The 16,862-nt window shown below is 43.1% G+C and overlaps 1 protein-coding gene across 1 annotated transcript in view; it reads left to right on the top strand.

Annotated features, from left to right (window-relative positions):
• The window catches only part of ptprfa (protein tyrosine phosphatase receptor type Fa), a 243,935-nt gene that overhangs the window by 58,438 nt on the left and 168,635 nt on the right, over positions 1 to 16,862 (top strand). Inside the window, exon 4 of the mRNA XM_044043825.1 lies at positions 5,234 to 5,375. Within this exon, the coding sequence (XP_043899760.1) occupies positions 5,234 to 5,375 (142 nt within the window). The remainder of the gene's footprint in view (positions 1 to 5,233; positions 5,376 to 16,862) is intronic.

Below are 16,862 nucleotides of genomic sequence, written 5' to 3'. Positions count from 1 at the left end.
TGGACCTCCTACCACGGCCTCCTTCATTAGAGCAAAGAATGTGATACTCGCCAGTCTGCTTGTTGGGTCTCCCTCTGTCTCTCTCACACACACACACACACCACTGCAGCGGAAGTGCCCTGACCTCTGAGTCTTAACACCAGCATCACATACCTGTGACCCACTGGAGCTCGTCTCGGGTTTAGACGTTGCCTCACTGCTCCGAGGGTCCGGTCTCTCGGTCCGAGCGTCATGTGAACGCGCAGCGGGAACTCCCGACTTTCCGCTCACAACATGTCACATCTTTCCAAATGCCAGCATGACTAATCGTCACAATTGTGGTCGCCGAGATCCGGGAAACGCTGTGAAATCAAGGGAAGAGGCGGAAACGGATGATCACAGGGCTCGTAAACGGTCTGTTGTAAACATCTGTTTTAACTCCAAGTCGGGCTGTCGCGCTCTTGATTGGTTTCACCGCACACAGATTTCTGAAAACCACTGATTCTGCTGTCAGCGCAGTTAATGTTAGGGCTGCAAATTATGGACAATTTGATCGCCCACTAGCCGACACTTATTGAAACCGTTGATGGACGAATTGGAACGCCGTTAAAAACAAAATCGAAATTCAGAATATAAAGCCTTGAAGTGCTTCAGGCGATTAAAAGTAATTGCCAAGCTGTCCAGCAGAAGGTGCTGTGAGTGCATCATCAGGGCTCATCAGAAGAAGACAACAATGATGTGGTTTTGCGTTGACAATGGAGGACACAAACAAGCAGACAATCACAATATGGTTAGGAAGTATTTCTGCTTCCACATCATAGACGGAAAAGTAATAAACAAACCAGCTGCTAGCTTTAGCTGCAAACCAGCCACAGGTGCAACAGAGTCGGCGGCGGCAGTGCACACATGCAGAGATGGGTTGAAAGAAAGATGACTCACTCCATAAAATTGATGCTTTTCATGCTGCGGAGCTTAAAAAAGATCAATTTAACTGAACAGCAACTTCATCTTAACTGGCAGGTTGAAGTTAAATAAATGTCTTTAATTTGAACGTTTTCTATACAGAAAACTGCTGTGGAAACCTGGGGTTACTCAATCTTTATACAGTTTAGTGATTGTCAAGTGAATTTGACTGGTGAGTATCAAAATGTTTCCGGACTGGAAATTCAATTCAATATCAGTGCATTCATGCATAAAATGACTGCTGTGTCCACCTGTCTGTCCCCTGTCCCTGTCTCATGAATGTGGCGTCTCAATATCCTTTTCAGTTTGGCACAAATGTCCACGTGAAAATCACCATGAGGGAATCCTCGTTCACTCAAAACATTATGAAACTGTGAAACTGTGAGTTCAAAAAAGTTTGTATTTTAATGTTTTTTTCGCTGCAAAATACAATCATTTGTGGACAGAATCAAGGTCACAGTGGCCACTTGAGCCACTTGAACTTTTTAACTCAACAAGTAAGTGACTTTGTAGAACACAGTTGCACAGTACACACTGTAAACGTCAACACATTCAGACGTAGTCTCGTCCATGCAGTGTTTTCAGAAGGTTCTTCTCTGTGCGAGTTGAGAGAAGGATGTTTCGCTGTGACGGAGCATGAGCGGCAAAAGTGGTTTTGTTCTGGTTCATGTGAGGAACGGTGAGTTTGTCTGGAAATAACCAACATATGTAGACTGAAAGCGTTGGTCAGTGGAGACATTATAACCACTGACTGGTAATTCAAGTTATTTTCATTTATTTATTTTCCATTCTTAAAAAAAAAAAGTAATTTGCATCATTTCTTGCTCCCAAACTCTGAGCATCAATGATTGTAAAAAGCAAACTAATTGCACATGCCCCCGTCTGAGCACCCACGAGTGCGCCGCTTCTAAAACGAGGTGTAGTCAGGCACGAACTCGGCACCTTGCTGTCTTGACGCAGCGAGGCGTGAACAATGAAACCAGGGCTTCAGTGTGTTGCTGTTTACTTGAAGGTTCATCGCTAACATTGCTCCAATTCTAATACGGTGGTTTGACAAATGTTGGGGGGGGTAAATTGAGAAAGGGAGGATGATTCAACACACACCACACTTTTCCTTTTTTATTAAATGAGGAAAATGCACATTAATCACCAAATCAGCAGGAAGCATCAATGTAAGACATCAAAATTCATTTCAATTCATTTTTATTCTGATGACAGATGGATGCATATTATGTGCTAAACTGCCTGCTGCGTGGCTAGTGGGAACGCAATATGTGAAAATGTGTTTTTAACTAATAATTCCTTCAAAATGTATTGGTTCGCCCTCAAACTCGGCCAGATCAGAATATCAACAGAGTTTGGTGAGTTTCTGTGCACGTCAAGGCCCTCAAACGTGCGCTCAAATAGCCAGAGAAAGAAATAAAAGGATCCGAGAGGACACAATAGGGCGGATTCCTTTTTCAACAAACTCAAAATGTATAATAATAATAATAATAATAATAACAATAATGAGCCCAAAGACCCTGGGAAAGGGCATCAGAGCAAGTGATCTATGAGAACATGAATAGTTTGCTTTCAGCCAATGTTTGAGTTTTTTGGAGGTTAAATAGTTGTCACACTCCCTGATATGAGCCTGTAATATGTTTCCTGTGAATATGAGACTCTGGCAGACGCGGCTGTTTGACTAAATTTAGCCACGTACTTGGTACATTACAGTCTCCACTAGTGCTCAGGAAGTATCTATATATATATCAATTCTGTATGAAGTCATTTAATGGTGTGTGTGTGTGTGTAAAAAGATCGTATTCCTGTCAATGTCTGTGTTATACTCACAAACACTTTAATGTTTTAATGTTTCCTGAAGAGAGAAAGCAACCGTCTAGTATGAAGTACTTTATTAAAAGGATACTAAAGTAGCTCACCAGAAAATTGACTTATGTTAAAATCACTTTTTTATAATATTACTTCAGTAAATGTCTTAAAGTATATGACATTGACTGTACTTGGTGAATGAGTTAGGAGTAAGTTGAGTTGTCTTTCAGCTGGAAGGTTGTGGGTTTAATTCCTGTCTCTGCTAGTCTGTATGTGTGTGTAACTTGTGAGAAAACCTTGGAGTGAGACGATGTGGCGTACGGGGCACACACCCAATATATTTATTTATAGTAATATTTTATGCATCCCAAGCTTATAATGCATTCTAATCTACTTATAACACTATAATTAGTTGTAAGCACTCATTAATACTTTATACAAAATGCTTTATGTATTATCAGTGCTTAATACTCGTAATGCTTTATACATTAATGCAATTATAATACTGTAAATAGTGTAGGCCACCACTGCCAACATGCTAATGCCTAGTTAATACAATTTAAACTGATACTCACTTATAGTCTGCGTCAGAAGGAGATTTAACATTTTCCATTGATGACGCAGATTAGAAGGAGAGTGAAAGACGCAAGAGATGAAGTATGCTGTAATAATGGTGCGCGTCACTGTCTACACTGTCGTGAATGTCTAATCGTGTTCCGGGACGACAACAGGCAACAGTCTTTTCCTGCAGTTACTGGAAATCAGCCAATCAGAGGTTATGCTTGGCTGTGTTTCTAGAAATGCGTGAGGAATGGGAGGTGTGGCGTGAGTGCGTGAGAATGGATATGAAAGATGTGTGAATATATAAATACACACCATAAAATCAACTCTTCTTCTCCTGATTTGATTTGGTAGTTGGTGCCAAAAATACGAATAACAGTAAAGTAAAGTACAGATACTTTATTACGTTACAACACTGGAAAGCAAGTGGTTGCACTTGTATGTGACAATGTTGTGTCACAGAAACATTTCTTGTTGATTCTGTGTTAAGATAAGGGTTTTATACGATATCAAACAGAGTTATAGTTTGTCCTTAAGTGTGTACTAGTACACAGAGACGCTCTTCATGCAGTAAAGTCTTGTGTTTTTCAACTTTCTTGTTAGCATTCAAAACAGTTGTTCAGACTATGTTAAAAAAAAAAGGTCAACATCAGTCACCCATCACCTTTTAAAGTTCACTGATTGAAATTTGACATTTAACGTGTTTTTGTTGTTTTTCTTGTTATTAAAATGAAAACAAACTGATTTAACCTTCTGGATACTTGCAGACGTGAGAATCACACATTTGAAAAGAATAATTTACTCCTATCTTTCTCCTCATCTACAAAAAAAAATTCTGTCAAAAAAGTTAATCTGTCAACTCAAAATAATTACTCTAGGATTTCAAATTGTTTATCACAGTGTGTTAGTTAAATGCAGCAGTTCCATATCCATTAAAACTGTCCAACTTTCCAAGTGTCACGAAACCGTGTCTCTAACTCCAGCTCTGTCCTTAACAGAGACAGTTTCACACCTGAAGTCTAGTTTTTACCATTTTCCGCTCGATAATCCAGTTGATTTGCGTGAAGGGATGCAGCCTGCAGAGACCTGCTGCTCACGCCTCCCTGATGTGCTCACTCCGTCCACCGCAGCCAATCAGAGACCAGGAGCGCAACCGTGTTTCAACAGAGAGAAGAAGAGGGAGAAGGATTCAACGTCAGAGATCACAGACAGCACTGCTAACAATCAGTCGACCTGTAACCTTTATTCAACCCGATATTGCTGCTTCACAAAATCTGCTTAAAAGAAGCTAAATTCACTAAATAAAGGTGTCTTCATGGTCACATCAGTAGGCAGCTCCTCCTGGTGAACGGTCATGTCGTTTTTGACTCCAGCCCATCATTTACAGTGATGTTTCATGAGTGACTGGAAATGTAAGGGTTAAAACAGAGGATGGCTCTTTGTGTCTTCTTGTGAATAATAATATAGGTGAAACATCTTTAATTACAGGTTGATATTCAGAGAGATAGTGCTGTGTGCTCGTTTTTCTGCTGCTGACACGGACAAAACTCATCCATCTACTCTCACCCAGCAGCAAAATGAAATCTGTGCCAGCTTAAGTCCGGGATATCGTCACAATATGTCAGCCTTTTCCAGCCTGGAGACTGTAAACTGCTCTCTCACCACACCAAAGCCCATTCAGAAAACCTCCATCGCTAAGTTTAAATGTGCTATTCTTTTGAGTTTGGTGTGTGAAAATCTGTTTTCTCCAAGCAAGACAAGCTTAGCGAATGTTGTCCCTGGGAGCTAAAAATGATGATTTTCATAGTGGACTCTACACTAGTTAGCCATTCAAGTGACTACAATCTTTTAAACGGTTGTATTATGTGGCTCTGCTGAGGAGAGCATCTTTAACGGCGCTCTGCTGTCGCCCCGGCAGGTGATCGAGTTTGATGACGGCTCAGGCTCGGTGCTGCGTATCCAGCCTCTGAGGACCCACCGCGACGAAGCCATCTACGAATGCACGGCCACCAACAGCGTGGGAGAGATCAACACCAGCGCCAAACTCACGGTCCTCGAAGGTAAAAACCTGACTTGTCCTGTCACCTTGTCTCACTATTTATCTCCGCTGCTCGTACTCCTTCCTGTGTTCAGCTTTTATCGAGCCCCAGTTTGTTTTCCATCGTGAGACTTTGTTCAGGTACACTGTTTGAAAAGAGATGCTGCTGAGTTTGGCTGAGAGCCGTTGTTGGATCTGACCACAGGAGCATTACCAGGGGTCTAGAATCCCTTAATCCATCACTTAGCTTCCATAATCTGGGTGAACTGGAGAAACTAAAGGGTGGAGATAGAAAAGATTTAACAGAAACAGGAAGTTTCACTGCTACTCTCACATAGGTTCCGGCCTTTTTTTTGTGTGAGTTTTACACATTTTAAGGACATTTTTCTACACAGTGATCTTGCTGTTGACTGATGTTGTCAGATTTAATTGAACTTTTACATGACATAAAGACATGCGTGTGGTGATTTATAGTTCAGTGAAAGTTTTCTGTTTCCTGGAGAAGAACCACATTGACAAAAAGAAAATGGCTGACAAACTTTCAAAAAAAAAAACAACCTTCATTTCAGCTCAGCTAAAAACTTTACCTAGTTATATAAAGACGACTTACTTTAGTTTGAATGAATTTATGGGGAACATGTGGTGAGACAGTGGCAGGAAGTGTGGGAGATGGAACTCTCTGCAGCTTTCTGTTAAAAATAAGTGGCTTTCAATGAAGTTCCAGAGAAAACCTGACTGAGACGGGGACATTGTGGATGAGCCAGTTATGGTAAAACAGCCAAATGGTGTGTGGACATCAGTGTGGACGTCCAGAGTCAATGAAACAGTTGTTTATTGAACTGTTTGACCTGGAACGTTCATGTTTTCCCTTTAAATCAGTTTTCATTATTCATAGTGTGCAGCCTGCCAGAACTTAGTGGAAGAAGAAGAAGAAGAATTCCTTGAGGTGTTACCTAGTGAAATATTTATTTTTTTTGGTTTGTCAACCATTTTTATTTCAGTGCAGTATTAAATATACAGTAGCCTCTGCGGCACTGGTCTCGGTCTTTTTAGGCCTTTGCTCTTAAAAGTCTTGGTCTTGTCCTTGTCTCACTACACTCTGGTGTTGGCAACAACTGAGCAGATAAAAACAAGCTGCTGGATGTCCTCCGTTGTGTTGTTATCTGTTGTTGTCGCGTTCTATATCGTTGTTCGCTGTCGGCACATCGGTACAACGCCACGCTACGTATCTGGCTGACGCGTACAGTGAGTATTTGTGTTTCCATGAGGTATAGTACCAAAATAACCCGCCCCTACCATGGAATGGAAAGGTAAAGTCAGCCCAAACCCCGCCTAGCAAGTAAATATACTGTTCTCAGTCGAAAAGCAAGCCTGACCGCACTGTACTGTACCAAACCCAACTGTACCATAATGGGAACACGGCTTAGCTTGCTAAGAGGGAGTGGTGTGGTTCCACTGGTATGACATTAAACAATGAAACAGAGGCTGGAGGTCCAGAAGGTGAATCGGGGGATGAAGCAGTGGACAGAGGGAGCTTGAGGAAGTGTGGTCATACTTGATAGCTTAATGGTTAATGCAACAACTACGAGTGGCTCAGAGTGGACTTTCTGTCTCGAAAGTCCAGAATTTACATTTCAAGAACTCATCAGATGCACCGTTCGTCATATGACGCCGTCCCTGTTATCGATGCGTTGATTTAAAGGAGGTCATCTTTCCACAGTGACCACACTGCAGCAGCAGCAGCTTTGAGCTGAGCCGCTTTTTGGTTTTCAGTGAAGACTAATGTCATGCCTGAGCCCAGTAACTCTGTTTGATTGTGTGTTTTTATTTCGCAGGAATGTGTTGAAAGTGATTTTGGCTGCGAGCCTCCTGTAGGTGTGTCTCCAGACAGCACTGTGCTTTGCCAGCAGTGAGACGGAGACCAAACACATTTATTTAATCGACACTCTAATTGATAGACAAACAGCCACAGACCAAAAAAAGCCTTTCTCTCCAGCAGCCTTCTCCAAGTCACTCAGGAACCCATTATACTTCTTTTGCCATGTAGATATTGGCACCAGTAAACACAGCCTGGGGCTGCGGAGCCTTCAGCATCACACAAACACTCTTTTCTCTCCAAACCACTCAGGATCTTGTTAAAAGACAGTGATGGCTGAGACTAATGATCGCTGACAACAGGGTGATATTTAATGGATCAGGCTATGAAATGCATTGATGCTCATATGCACATGTCAAACAATGGTGAGATGCAGATGTTTTTTATGGATAAAAGCAGACTTTCTGTCCTACAAAAACACAAAACTTTTCCACATAACTAATTTGTTTTCTCAATGATGTCTTTTAAGGAAGTGATTTTCTCCCACACTACATTTGTTTTTGTCATATCACCAGTCGATGATGTGGACACAGATATATTTGTTAAGTGTTTTAAAAACATTGCAGAGTGTTTTTTTATGGATGTTGATGCTGTGATGAAAACCCATGATTGTCTTTTTGTGCTGAAACGGAATCATATTCATACTCAGGAAGTGGTGATCATCACTCTCGTTTACACACTTTTTTTATTTGCCCCGAGCAGTAAAAGCACAGCGATGATGATGACGATGATGATGCTGCAGCTCTGTAGACATGTAAATAAAGTGACTTCATTTTGATTCAAATGATGGATGGATAGATAGGTAGCTTGACTGGTTGGTTGGTCGGTTGGTAGGTAGCTTGACTGGTTGGTTGTTGGTTGGTTGGTAGGTAGCTTGACTGGTTGATTGGTGGTAGGAAGCTTGACTGGTTGGTTGGTTGGTTGGTTGGTTGGTTGGTTGGTTGGTAGGTAGGTAGGTAGGTAGGTAGTTGGTTGGTTGGTTGGAAGGTAGGTAGCTAGGTAGCTTGACTGGTTGGTTGGTCGGTTGGTAGGTAGACTGGTTGGTTGTTGGTTGGTGGTAGCTTGACTGGTTGATTGGTTGGTAGGAAGCTTGACTGGTTGGTTGGTTGGTTGGTTGATTGGTTGGTTGGTTGGTTGGTAGGTAGGTAGGAAGGTAGGTAGGTAGTTTGACTAGTTGGTTGGTTGGTTGGAAGGTAGGTAGCTAGGTAGCTTGACTGGTTAGTTGGTTGGTTGGGTTGGTAGGTAGCTTGACTGGTTGGTGGTTGGTTGGTGGTAAGTAGCTTGACTGGTTGGTTGGTTGGTTGGGTAGGTTGCTTGACTGGTTGGTTGTTGGTTGGTAGGTAACTTGACTGGTTGGTAGGTTGGTAGGTAGGTTGGTTGGTTGAGCTGGTTGGTTTGGTTGGTCGGTTGGTAGGTAGCTTGACTGGTTGGTTGGTTGGTTGTTGGTGGGTAGCTTGACTGGTTGGTTGGCTTGACTGGTTGGTTGGGTTGGTAGGTAGGTAGGTAGGTAGGTAGGTAGGTAGGTAGGTAGCTTGAGTGGTTGGTTGGTTGGGTTGGTAGGTAGGTTGGACTGGTTGGTTGGTTGGCTGGTTGGTTGGTTAGTAGGTAGGCAGGCTGGTTGGTTGGTTGGTTAGTAGGTAGGTAGGTAGGTAGGCTGGTTGGTTGGTTGGTTGTTCATAGGTAGGTTGGCTGGTTTGTAGGTGGGTGGATGGGTGTGGATAACGTGTTTGAATTATTGATTGATGGACAGGTGGATGGACGGGTGGCAAAGTATAAAACACAGATATAAATATCCAGAAAATCCAGAAAATAAATACATAAACAGTTATTTCCCCACACACACATTCTTAGTTCACTGTATTCTAGTGTTGTTGAGTGAACATATGGCTCTGGGATAGAAGCTATTTTCTTTTTTTTGCCAGTTAGTCTGTGCTTTAATGTTTGTGAAATGTCTCCCTGAGGGCAAGAGTTGAGAAAGGTGATGTCCATTTAGAGTCTTTAAGTATATTCTGCGCTCTCCTGAGGCAGAGTGTTTGGTAAATGTCCTCTCTGGAGGAGAAAGGAGCAGGAGCAGCTGATGTTTTGTGGAGTGCTTTGGTGTGTGCAGCAGGCAAATTACTTTTAAGATGCAGTCACTCAGCTCACCTTCGATGGCGAGGTGGTAAAATGTCAAAGGTTTACTTGTGTGAGAAATGTCAATTTTTAGGAATCAAGGTTGATCCTCCACATTTCGCCGTTTCTAAGAAGCAGTTTGAAGAAGAAAAAGGAATCCACATTTCAGTGGTGTCTTTATGCCTGTCACAGTAACATCAACGATGGAGCTCTTCACAGAAGAACAATGATGTGTGGTTCATTAAGGGAAGGCGAGACAGACTTCACAGAGCTCTGCACTGGTCTGCGTGGACTGACAGTGTCTCACTTCAACACTAATGCATGTCATTTGTGAGAAAAGTATTTCAGGTGAGACATACTTTGACGGAACTGCTCTTTTATTAAAGTCCAGACAGCAGCCAGACAGCGAGCTGCATGTCTGACATTGCAGAATGAGTTGTCTCCTGTGCCGACTGACTTTTGGTGTATTAAAATGTAAACGTTTCCATGACATTTGCAGTCACTGAATGAGGATGAAAAGTGAACTTTAGAAACATCCCCTAATGCACACGCTGCTGTGAAATCCCAAGACCCATAAGGATTCTATGAACTTTGCTTTTTGGCCCAAAAGACAGAGTTACTGTATAATCTGAAAAGTAGATTGTTGCTTTCCTATTATATTAATGCTCTCAACATTATCCTCACCAGCGATTTGTCAGATCAGTCACAGCCAACACTTTCTTCCAATAATAGATAATCTAAGGCCATTCAGTGGAATAAATACCCTTTTTCTTGTGTATGGATTATTGGGGTTGAATGGGTGCAATTGTTGTAATCATGTGCACTTATTTGCTGCAGTCATCGATCCTTTGATCAATAGATTCTGCTGTAAATCTACTCAGACTATTAGACTGTATGGAAAACATATACACTTATGTATAAACTTATGACCCCCTATAAAGGAGAAGTGTGAGAATGTATTTTGAAAAGTTTTGGACAGGTTTTCTGAACGGGCAGAAAATCCGTGTCAATAAAGATGCTGTGACTTTGCGATTCTTTATTTTCCGCTGTGACTTGAATATAAGCAGTGAATGGAAATGTTGTTGTCAGTCTTAGAAAGGGCAGCTGCTAATTTCTGAGGTCTTTTGTGAATTGGAGATGTCTGAAACCTTTTCCGTGGAGCATAAATTAAAAATGTTGCGTTAATTGTCAGAAGTTTCGAGTCATGTGGTTTGAAGCTGGGTTTAGACTCTCTGCTGTGGTGAGCTGCTATAAGATTACAGCTATATTCACTCTGAAACAGAACTTTCTCTGTACCAACTTTTTATTCCAAGTACGAGCTGAGAAAGTATTGATGTAACACCAACGTTAAAATACATTGGTGTAAATAGTCCGAGCAAAATCGCAGGGGGCAGATTTATTCCCAATAAGATCATTTGCTCTCTCGTCATCCTCCTCTTCCTCACATATGCTTCACACACTGGTGTAGTGACATTAGATTAAGATGGAGCGAGCGATAAAGTGACTCTACTTGTTATTTTTTGTTATTATATTGTTATATTGTTTCATTTTCTACTCTTGCGTACCACTGGAGGTGCACGTACCACAGTTTGAGAACCATGGTTCTATACATTCTTTCTCTTTTCAGTTGTTAAAAAGTTTACCGTAAATGCAGCATCCAAAGCTGTAGTAAATACGGCTTGTACAGGCCTGTATGTGGCGCTAGTGGGGTTAAAGGTTAAGTTAGAGAGGCTGTAACACACTCGTTCTCCTAAAGTTGCATATCGGTTGTAAATAAATCGCGTTTCCGGTACGATACAACACTTTCGCTGATTCTCCTGAAGCGCGTTCTCCTGTGTCCGGGCTCTGAAAGTGGTGCTGACGTTGTGCTGCACGTTTCACGGGTGTTGCCTTTGTGCGACAGATGAGCTCAGTCTGCGACTGTGTGTGGAAATGATATCAAAGTGCCGTGCAACAGTGTATCCATTACAACGTCTCTCAGAGACAGCTTCATAATGAGGCTCACTCTCGTTTCATTTTCTATCTCTATTTTCAAATAGTGTTTTGTTGGGGGTTTTTTTTGTTTTGTTTTTGTTTTTGCTTTAGAAGCTCCACTCTCACTCCTGCTCTGTGTGTGTGTGTGTGTTTAGAGAGTGGAAAACACAAAGCAGCCAGAGCTTTCAAAGACGGTGGGCAGAAATGAGAGGAAGACGATGTGGCAGAGTCGACAGCAGGACTCTGGGTAATGAGAGCACAGGATTAGTCATGAGGAGAAGCAGCAGACAGAGAGAGAGAGAAGTGAAGATGCTGAAGGTGGTGGAGACAGCAGGAGCTTCAGACAGGACAGACGGGGTGCAGGTGTGGTGGGGGCAGGGCAGTGGAGGGGAGGGGAGGGGTTTGCGGCACAAAATATCTGCTCTTTGGTCTGCTGCTTGATTGTGACAGTCATGGGGGAGTAAAGGCACATCACTCCACAAAGGCCTGGTGCACTTGTTGTGGCCTGAAGTGTTTCTGCTGGTTGATCTGATATGACAGCGGATTAACTTCAGTGCTGGATTTGTTCCCCCGCTGTTTCCCCTGCCGTCTGCTGCTCGCTGTGTGTCAACAGTAACCGACCTGTGTGAGGGTTCCTTCTTTTTCTTTTGTGTGTTTCCTCCTTGTGAGATGCTCTGCCTGAGGGCACTCGGCTGATCTGACCGCCGCTGCGTCGCACACTCAGCGGTGCTGTCAGGTGTCACCAGTGAACAGCCCCTCTCTGCTGAGCTGACAACCGCTGACGGAGAGGGGGGAAACAAACAAATACGTCTTTACAAAGACTATTACTTTCACACACTGTATTTGCTGTATTTGAAATATACGTGAATGTCTGTTACTGTCACTTGACCACCTGTGTTCTCAGTACAGCAGGTTTTTTTTTTTGTATGCGTGTCTGTGGTGACACTCCTGCGTCAAGCTGCAGAAGCACACAGCGTGAGTACATCGCTTCCCACACAGTTGGATCTATAATATTGTCCAAAATGTCGTGGTATACTGAAGTGATAAGATTGTCCTTCACTGGAGTTAAGTGGTCTGGAGCACAAAGCCTGAATTCAATACCTTTGTCCATATAGCATACGTACATACTTTGCTACTGTAGCATCCCAGCCATATTTCCCTGTGCTTCTCTTTTTAGTAAGCGCTCTATTGTCTGTTCTTTGGCCTTTTGCCTGTCAATTATCTCCTCGTTCCCATTGTCTTGGACTGCCACACTGTGTACCCACCGAGCATAATCTTCGGTAAATAGATTTTCACCTTAACCGCCACCTGAGCCGGCACGTGGCTCCTCTATCTTTTGGAACAGATTCATTTCGTGAGGCGAGAGCAGAGCCAACTCTGCAGCCTCGTCCCCTTTTTTTATTGAGCAGGTATAGACTTTAGGTATTTCACTTTCAAGGATTCTCTGGATAATATCACCACACGCCGCACTGAGCCCGGCGTAACATCAGCATCCGCGAGCCCACTCTGTGGCCCTGGGACCCTGATACGGCTAATTAGATTCTTTATAGCCCCGTTCCTGCACTAGCACTTTCCCTCTCCTGCATGGAAATCATCCATCCCTTTGGCACCGAAAAAAGGAAAAAGCCTCCACCCCCCCAGAGGAGCAGGAGGAAGAGTGAGGAAGAGTGAGGCAGCAGAGCTGGATTAGCAGTGATACATGACGCGCTGTAACAGATGAATGATAGCTGCACTGTTGCTACACAGCCAGTGGGTTTGACCTGCAGGGGGATTGTTGCACCCTGACACGAATGTGTTTGCGGTGGTAACTTTGCTGCTTTGGTACAATCTCGCCACAGTCACGTCGGCTGCCTCCACCAGCTGTTCGCACTGAAAAAGCCACTGTACATTACCTGTTCAGCAGGAAGTCCTCAGACACACTTGTTTTAGTGGAGCATTTAGCAGCTAATGAGTCAGATATTTCCCTCAGGGGTGAGCACAGACAGAGATCCAAACAGACGAGGCAGCGCGTCCTTGTCTCGCAATAAATCCTCTTTCCACCAAAGTCCCGAAGCCAAACACACGGAGTTCCGAACGACTCGTGATGTCCTTTCATTTTTTGCAACATGGATCGTGGATTTGGAGAGGACTTTTCTCTTTCTTTTGTTCTGAGCCCAGATATTATGACTTGTTCCGTTTGCAAATGCAAAACTTTCTCGGCCGCACAGATGTGAGTGATGTTTGAAGTCATGATGGACAGCTTTGAAGAGTTCAGGTCCACATGGGTCATAGAGGGAGGATGACTCTGTGTGTGCTGTTGCATTTGTTACATCTTTAGGATTTATTCTGCATTTCTGATTTATTTTGTTTTTGTCACTTCATGAATCACGCTTTTACACAAAGAGGGTGAGTTTGCCTCCATTATTATCTGTTATATACAGCTGTTTTGTGTATTTTATTATTATTTTTTATCAGCTGCATAAACTTGAACAGCCTTTCCAAGCGAAAAGGGAACCAGGCGGTGACAGGAAGGTTGCCGGTTCAAGTCCCCACCCAGGTCAGGGCTGGGGTACCCGTTAAATAACCCCAGTGGGGTTGCGTCAGGTAGGACACCAGTAGTCCTCATGGAGACCAGAACTTCTGAAGTTTAGGGGGAAGATTTGAATCTAGTGTTCCCACACTTTGCTTGACATAAAATTCCAGGACTTTTCAAGACTATTTCCCTCGAATTCAAGGACCGAAGATGATGGAGTCCACGTTTATTGATTTGCTGCACGCTCTGCATCTGGACAAGTGATTGTCCCTGGGATCTTGGTCAAAGTCAATCTCTGTCTTTTGTCTTTGGTGAGACAGAGATCTTGGAATTTTCATTTCCCAGGCATCACGTCATCATTTGCTCTCTCTTTGTTTAACGGTACTCGCTCATTGTTCTGCACAGAATCTCACGTCAACGGCGGAGAGAGAGGGACAGTGGACAGTGGACAGTGTCCACGACACTGCTAGTAATTATGTCTCCACGTTTGTCCTGCGTAGGCCTCGTCTACGTACATCGAGCAACGCAGGGCATGAAACAGTAGGTGGGGTCGTAACAAACGAGGCGAGACATTTACCTGAAATATAAACTGAACTTAATTAAATTAAATTTAAGCACTTTCAAGGATTTCAAGGTTTTCAAGGACCCAAAGGAACCCTGCAAATGTGCTTAGGTTCAGTTTAGGGTTAGACATGAACTGGTTCTGGTTGGGGATTAAGGCTTTGTTTAGTCTGTCCAAGTGAATGGAGGTTGATGTAGAGTCCTGAGACAACCTGGTGAACCTGTGTGTGTTTCTTTTCAATATTAATTTAATGAATTGTTTCCATAAACAATTTTTTTGATAAAAAAAGAGCCATTCCAAAAAAGCCTTCTTGTTGTAATTCCTCTTTTTTTATCTTATGTTTGCACAACTGATCAAACTTAAGTGAGCTCTGAATCACTGTCCATAATGATCATTATCATGTCAATTATTATAGAAATCACTAATGAGCAAATAGTTCCATTGTACTCTTGAATAGTTATTCATAACTGTGATCCTTCACCTAATGCGGATAAGAGGAAATATCTATATTTGAGAGCTGTATAACATGAAACACACACATTCGCTGTCTTAATGCTTCCGTGGACTCCGTGGTGCAGAGTTGAGTGATGGTCTCAGGTCTCAGGTAACGCGGTCCTCCCTCAGCGAGCTGCACTGTGACCGGGCGCCGTGACGCGGTGATGAATAGCCGCTGTGTTGTCTGCACCGGCGAGGAGGAGGAGGAGGAGGAGGAGGAGGAGGATGATGATGAAAGCTTGGTGAATAGTTGTGCGAGTGCTGCACTTCCACCTCTGCTGTCTGTAAACACCCGACCGACACTGTCCTCGGCGCAGCTGCGTCTGAGCGGCTCAAACAAAGCCAGTCACAAAGAAAATACTCCTGGTTTTTCTAAATTGCTTTTGTGTGTGAATGAGTCTCCTGAGGACGATGGTGCTTTGGTACAAAGGGATACAAAAAAAATGCCATGAAAAGCCTGCAGTGCCTCCTCCTCGCCACATCCCCAAAGCTTTCACTAACAACATTAACATCTTCAGTGGTGGAGCTTATCAGCCATGAATGAAAAGCAGGCTTTTTTTTTCTTTCTTTTTTTGCAGTTAACCATCAGCGTAGAATCAATCACCGGGGCGGTGTTGTGAGCCGTGCCTGTCACAACCTCAAAAAGCTGAAAAGGAGTTAACACGGTGTAAAATGAGAGAGGGAAACCTCCCCCGCAGTGTAGCAGAACAATTTAAACTCTCTCGCTCTCATTTCGGGCAGAGGTGGTGGTGGGTTTTGTGGAGCAGGTTCACACACACACAGACACACAGAGACAAACACTGCCAAGTTGTGGAAGTGACCTCTGACCTTTACAGTGCTGGGAGGGCAGAGAGGGTGAAGGGGCCCCTGACCGGAGGAGCCCTTAGCGTGTTTGGGTCATGTTTTTGTTTCTCACACACCTGTTTCCGGAGGAGAACGTGACTCAACAGCCGTAACACACACACACACACACACACACGCTGCTGTCCGTGCGTGTGCAGGCCAAGATTGAAATAAACACAAACATAACATGGCTAATGTACTTTGTCTGTCAAATATATATATATGCAGGTACATGTTAAAACACAACACAACATTATTCATTGTAGTCACCTGCTATCAGTAAGAAAACTTCAGTGACACGTGAAATCAATCATTGACGCGAAATATTAACCACTTTGAAAGCAAAATCCCAAATTTAGCACCAGTCACTTCATCATATATCGTATGTTGTGAAAGGTTGTTGGAACAAGGCCACTGGTGTTTCTCCTTATCTGCTGCATGTTTTGATTCATAATGTTCTAATTAGGTTAGACTTGATCTTTTCATTCTTGTATCTTGATTTATTTAATTAATTACACAGTAAATCCCACAAAAATGAATAATAACAACACTACATTTTATTTATAGGTGCCTTTCAAGACACTCACGGTCGTTGTATATGAATCGTAACGACACTATGAAACACATACGTGAGTTAAACAGTTTAGAACACAACAAAAGGTCAGATATATTCTCACAAATTTTCCACGATAACATAAAATACAGTTATTAAAAAGGCAGAGCTGTTGCTGTAGAGGTGTACCTAATAAAGTGGCTGTTGTAGTGTTTGCCTGTGATCTGCTCTCACTGTGTGAACATTGTGATCTGATGTGTCTGCATGTTTAAGCCCGTCATCATGTTACCTGGTGTGTGCGTGTGTGCGTGTGCGCGTGTGCGTGTGTGTGAGAGCTCAGATTTCAGTGCTTCCCTGTAGTTAGCGCTCTTACGCTCAGCGTCCCCGTCTCTGTGTGGAATCCCGTTCACAGACTCGGACACAGACGCTCTCCTGAATGCACAAATGTGACGGAATCCAACGCAGTGTTTTTAAACTATCGCCCACCTACCCCCCCTCCACACACACACACACACACACCTTCTGCCTCTTTGTTTTCCTGCCTAAATACAGGCTATTATGTTACAGATGGGATTACATAAA

Source organism: Solea senegalensis, linkage group LG14 (assembly GCF_019176455.1).
Source record: "Solea senegalensis isolate Sse05_10M linkage group LG14, IFAPA_SoseM_1, whole genome shotgun sequence".
Classification (NCBI taxonomy): domain Eukaryota; kingdom Metazoa; phylum Chordata; class Actinopteri; order Pleuronectiformes; family Soleidae; genus Solea; species Solea senegalensis.
The sequence above is the reverse complement of the archived record's forward strand: the minus strand, read 5'-3'. Positions and strand labels throughout refer to the sequence as shown.